The sequence below is a fragment of the Cervus elaphus genome, chromosome 9 (genome assembly GCF_910594005.1).
Source record: "Cervus elaphus chromosome 9, mCerEla1.1, whole genome shotgun sequence".
NCBI classification, from domain to species: Eukaryota; Metazoa; Chordata; class Mammalia; order Artiodactyla; family Cervidae; genus Cervus; species Cervus elaphus.
In genome coordinates, this window is record NC_057823.1 from 69,455,606 (window position 1) to 69,461,718 (window position 6,113).

Here is a 6,113-nt window from a genome sequence, read left to right on the forward strand (position 1 = left end):
TGCATTTTTCTTGTAAACATATTCTTTAGCAGTGTTATTATTAACCAGATATATTTGAGGATGAAACATCTTATAAACATTTTTCTGTATTCAGGATTACTTCCTAATAGGACAGATTTATGAGAGAAAGTATCAGGATAAAGGGCAGAAATATGTTCAGTCTTTTGGTGAATATGATTCCAATTCCTCTCCAAAAGGTGTGAAACAAACAACACTCCAGTAATGCATCAGTGTGTGTGCATTTCATCCTGTGTTTGACAGGTATCTGCTTACTAAATGTTAATACATACAGGTGGTTTTTCCTCTCCCCTAGATTCAATCACAGTCTCAGTTGAAATCTGATTTAAAAACTGTATTGCGTCTAAAATTTTGATTTTCAATTTCATTGCAAATTTTTAAATGGCTATGCAAAAAATTTCACCTCACAAATCTTCTCTAAGTTAAAGAAAAAACAGCGAATATTCTACTTACAGCATCATTGGCTAGAAGGCAGAAGCCGAGTAAATTCTTTAGAAATCAGTTTTTAGAAAAAAGGGTTTATAATACTCTCAGAAGGAAATGAGGCTTATAATGGTCTTTGTTGGTTTTGTTTAGTTGCTAAGTTGTATTGGACTCTTTGCTACCCCATGGACTGTAGCCCGCCAGCCTGCTTTGTTCCTGGAATTTCCCAGGCAAGAATATTGGAGTGGGTTGCCATTTCCTTCTCCAGGGGATCTTCCCGACTCTGGGATCAAGCCCATGTCTCCTGCATTGGTAGGTGGATTCTTTACCACTGAGCCACCTGGGAAGCCCAGCATGGGATTTAGGATGATTAAAAAACATTCAAGCAGGGATCCCTTCTTGTGAGTTGATGACTGTCCTGCAATGGAGCACTGTCCAGTTAGCCAGGGGAAATCAAACAATTGGACAATATTCATTCAAATAGTAAACTTTACCTCTTAAACACAAACAGGCAGGAAAACTCTCTCCTGCACTAGTGGTTTAAAAAACTGTATTGCCAAATGAAGTCTGAGTGGTCCTTAAAAGAAATCTGAGATTCAACAACCAGTCATAGTTAGAACTGGATTGTAAGCCTGGAAAATGCTCTGGGAATAAAACATTCATTGTTATATAAAATAAGTCTAGTTTTCATTACCGTAATTCTGATTATATTTAATTTTGCTTAATATAATTTTTGAATTATAAAGGTAATTTATGCTGATTATAGAAATTTGTTGCAGAATATAATTTTAAAATGTACTTTTCCTCATATTCCTACCTCTAGAGATTTTTTTTAATGATTATGTTTATTCCTAAAAATTTCCCCTATCTCACAGAATGTTAAGATATGAGATAAATAATTGTTTTTATTAAAAATTAAATTTTTTTGTTTATTCATTAAAAAAATTTTTTTGGCCACACAGCACCGCATGTGGGATCTTAGTTCCCCCACCAGGGATAGAACTTGTGCTTCCTGCATTGGAAACACAAAGTTTTAACCACTGGAAATCCAGGGAAGTTAAAATATCATTTCTTTTTAAAAGAAACAGTTACACATGGTTAAAAAAATCAAAAAGTACAAAAGGTACAATAAAGGACTCGTCTTCTTCCCACCCATCCCCATTTCGTCTTCCTACCCTCGTCCACAGTTACGCTTTCTTAAATATACTTGAGTAGTTCGTGCATACACAACCATCTACCTACTCTTTTTTTTAATTTAAACACAAATGGCAACATAAGCTGTACTGTACTGCAGCATGCCTTATTCACTTACCCATAGATTTTTAAATTCTTAGCATTAAGCAATTTCTTTCACTTAAATTTTCAGCTTGGTTCTTTGCTCACTAGTGGATCCCATTACCTTTGACAAAGCCCTAGGTGTTAACCTCTACCTTCCTCCACCGCACCCACACACCCCCTACACCAAACCGACATACCCCCTTCGCCTCCCCCTACATCCTTGGGGTTCCAGAGCACAATCCACTTACTCACTTACCTGGCAGGAGTAGGAGGCCCAGGATGGCTACCCAAGGATGCATGATGCTATTGGCCTGAAGGAAAGAGAAAGCAGACTGCTTGGTGTGGCCCTCAATCAGATGGGATCAGAACAAGTCTTAATTCTCAGATGGCAGCTTCTCCTTTCACCCTTACAGGGTGAATCCCACAAGCCTGCCTGCTGGAAGCAAGACCACACTTGCAAATGCTTCCGCTCTCTGTCTGCTCCAGGTGACTGAGAGCTCTGCCCCTTCCAACAGACAGGCAAGAGACAAGGGAGAGGAGACAATGGAGCAAACACAAAGGAAAGGAGAGGAAGGCTCAGCGGGACACCAGAGCAAAGCCCAGACTTCCCATGGCAAAGCTACACTTATCCTTAGCCTTGAAGGTGAGTCACCTGGCTTTCTGGCGAGAGAAGGATACTTCTTCCCTTGTGGTCACAATGGCTACTCCCCAGCCTTAGTCAAACAATCAAATGTCCACTGAGCTAAGAACTCAGAGTTGTGAGTTTCACTTATGGCTCAGGAGACTGCCTCTCAGATAGCTCTGAGGAACCACGCCCAAGAGGGGTGGAGAGATAAGCTTATATGTGATTGTGGAGAACAATCAAACATCTCAGTAGAAGGTTGCCACTAGATACAAGAAACAAATACCTCAATTAATGCCTTTAGCATTTTTCTAAGTACAGGAAGATGAAACTTGGATTCATAAAAGTTTCTCCTGCAAACATCTAACTATCTGAAGGCTTGTTTTACCAGTTTTCCCAGAGCACAGAGGACTTCATTTTGGATCACTGCACTGAATTCCTTTCAGGGTAAATGGAGTATCAGTGACTACAGGGGCTAGTGACTTAATTCTTACAGATCCAGATGGCTAGAGACACTCCTTAGCTGCCAGTACCCCCTCATGGTCATAAATTCAACCATGATTTAGGAAGCAGCTCATGGCCACTCTATCCCATAGTGCAGAGAATACCTTTTCTCAGTCAGGCCAGTATTCTGATGATCTTCAGTGTGGTATTACTGGACTAGGCACTGCTAAGAGTAGACAAAAGTCTTTGGACCACATGTCTTTCAAATCTGTTTCAGTCCAAGCAGAATCCCGTGTTGCTTCTTCCTGTATGTAGAGCTACACCATAACAATCTTGAGTTCATAAATAAATATACACATGTGTAGCTCTTAAACAAATGTATATATCCAAGTTGCCTAGTCATCATTTTTATCAGAGACTTAGTCACACATTTAGTAATGCAAGAAATCACAATCTTGTAAAATAGGCAAATGCAAATAACATACCTAGTAGCATTAATAGGGTCATAAGTAAATATTCAGGCCAAGAGTTTCAATTAGGTGTGATCCAGTATATTACCAGCTCATCTGACTCAATCTGTCCTGTACAAATCACTGTCTTAAAGGTAATGAAATACTTGTATTGTTCACAAGGCATCCAGCCTAACCCTCTAGTGTTATTAGGCTGATTATCCTTAGTTTAACTGTTCCCAATGTAAGGGAGCTTTTAAGCTTAAATGATTTAAATAATCTGGTGGGAGTCATATAAATCCACCCTGTAACTGAAGGAGGGTCCCTCCTAATAATAAGGAAGTTATATTTGCTGACTGAAATTTAGTTTGTTATTATTCAGCTTGAGTAACTTTAAAGGAAAATTCATATTATAACCATGGTCAGAGAAAGCACCATTGATTGGCCAAGTGAGGGAGTTCTATCTAGGAATATCAATAGTACCCAAACAGAACTATAGCTTTCTTCTGGAATCAATTTCCTAAGGGTCATCCAATTAGACCTGTGGAGAGGAGAAATCCACCAAGGTAACCCAGAAGTACTAGATTAGGTAACTGATCATAAGCCTAATAATTGGATTAATTTTTAAACTCTGTGTGAGACTTATACCATGATAAAAAAAAAACATGCATTTATGAAAAGGTACAAGTAATTATCAAAAATAATTATATAATTATATCCATATTTCTATAATTATATAATATGACATTATTATCTAATGTAACTATTATGCTGAAAACACTATAACTAATCATACAGGTCAGATCGGGAATCTAGGGATAGCTGTCCACTTCTGATGTTGTCTTCTCTTTGTCTTGGTGTGAGTGTAGATTCTCCTCTGTTTGAACTTTGTTTTAAGGTGAGTCTAAGGACTCCAGTGCAAGAAATCATCCTAAGTGGAAAATACAAATCCAAAAATCAATTTCTTTCGTTTGTTCTGTTCATGAGCTAATCAAGAGTATCTAACAAGTGTCCTTTGATCGAGGTTGGAGACAGTCCTTTAAATGATGCCTTTCCAAAATGCATAATTTTCTGGTTATAGCTCAAGCGGCATCTGATATTCATTCATAGACAAATTACAGTGATAAGATTCAAAAACAAACCTACAGTATCCTTTTAATAATTCAATCAATCTTTACAAATATGTAAACCAACAACAGGGGTCTATCTCCAAAGTGAGTCTTGGTCAGTAAGTACAGACCAAAATTAACAATACTAGAATTTAATATCCATATATGTAATTTTTCTGTCTAAAATTATGCTGACATCTATCAAATATAGTGAAATTAAGAATAATTTTTTTGCAAAAATAAGTCTGCTTTCAGTAAACTTGGCCTGATTACTTATATAAGTGTAATTGATCATACAATCCTTTTAAAAATTGGTTTAAGTTGAACATTAATAAAGAATCTCAGCTCTTGGGCTCGGATCTAGGTTGCGTTAACATGGCGAAACGCACCAAGAAGGTTGGAATCGTGGGCAAATACGGGACCCGTTATGGTGCCTCCCTCAGGAAAATGGTGAAGAAAATTGAAATCAGCCAGCACGCCAAGTATACCTGCTCTTTCTGTGGCAAAACCAAGATGAAGAGAAGAGCTGTGGGCATTTGGCACTGTGGTTCCTGCATGAAAACAGTAGCTGGTGGTGCCTGGACCTACAACACCACTTCTGCTGTCACAGTAAAGTCTGCCATCAGAAGACTGAAGGAATTGAAGGACCAGTAGAAGCACCACCATTTGATAATGTTGCTAGCCTATAATAAATGGGTTAATTTATGTAACAAAAAAAAAAGAATCTCAGACTGAATTTTTAAAAGGCTTCTTTCTTAAGGCGAGAAAAGTCATCCCAAGGGCATGCCATCAGATCCTACCTGTGATACCTATAGATCTGGATTAATTTCTCTCTTCTCAGTGTTCCAGAGTGTCTTCAGATTCCTACAACTGTCAGGAGGTGGACTTTCTTATATACTTGATAAGTCTGCTAGCAACCTAAGGGTTTACAATTTTGGAGGGATCAGGTGGAAATAAAAGATAAATGTTTCAATTTTGCTTACAAAGGTATCACTAACCAAATTGCTGTAAGTCATAATTAGTTTAAGGGGAAAGGTTTCCTTACATCTGGAAAACAAATTAACAAGCAGTAATATCTCAGACCAGAAAAACCATAAAATCTGTAACAAAGTTCATCAGTTCACTCAGTCCTATGTAACTAATTCTTTATCTTTTGTTAGCAGTTTAAAATCTTTTTAAAGCCTGCACTTGTTAAAAATCCTTTCTGTGAATATTCTTGAAAATGAAGCATTTTTGCAAAGGTATCAGGATCAAACAATAACTGAACAACAAAGATTTTTAAAGACATTGTTAAAGATCCAATTGTAATGCAATTGGCAAATTTTTTACTCCTGTGACAGAACGCTTTAAGATAACAATCAGAATTAAGACTGATAACATTTTACTAAGATACCAGATTCCTAGGAATTCCAATAATTTCTAGAGTTTCTAAAACATTTTCCTGTCCAATATAGCCTAAAGATGACGTTTATCACCATCCCTTTGACATGCTTCCCATGCAATCTAACATACTCTATAGGCCTAGTTAGTTTAATATTTTTATCTTTGATAAAGAGAGAAAACAATTCCCTTAGGTGTTTCAGGACCTTCTGGAAAATCTCAAAGTAAGCTAAAGGTCAAATGAACTTCAAGTAGAATTTGATCTCTCACAAGTTTGCCAAAAATATCGAAAGACTTTAAAAAAACACTTTGTCAGGTGGCATCAGAGATCACTGTGAAACAATACTTATTCACTTAACCAAGAAACAATAAAATATTTCAAAGGCAAAT

General features: G+C 37.1%; 1 protein-coding gene across 1 annotated transcript; it reads left to right on the forward strand.

Moving 5' to 3' along the window:
- Positions 1-4,688: 4,688 nt before the first annotated feature.
- On the forward strand, positions 4,689-5,064 carry LOC122700489 (60S ribosomal protein L37a). Its single transcript, XM_043913401.1, has one exon. The coding sequence runs from the start codon at positions 4,719-4,721 to the stop codon at positions 4,995-4,997; it is 279 nt and encodes a 92-aa protein (XP_043769336.1). The 5' UTR covers positions 4,689-4,718; the 3' UTR covers positions 4,998-5,064.
- Positions 5,065-6,113: the final 1,049 nt, after the last annotated feature.

What these genes read in the sequence shown, in the direction of transcription:
- LOC122700489 (XM_043913401.1), top strand. Translation starts at nt 4,719, where the DNA reads ATGGCGAAACGCACCAAGAAGGTTGGAATCGTGGGCAAATACGGGACC.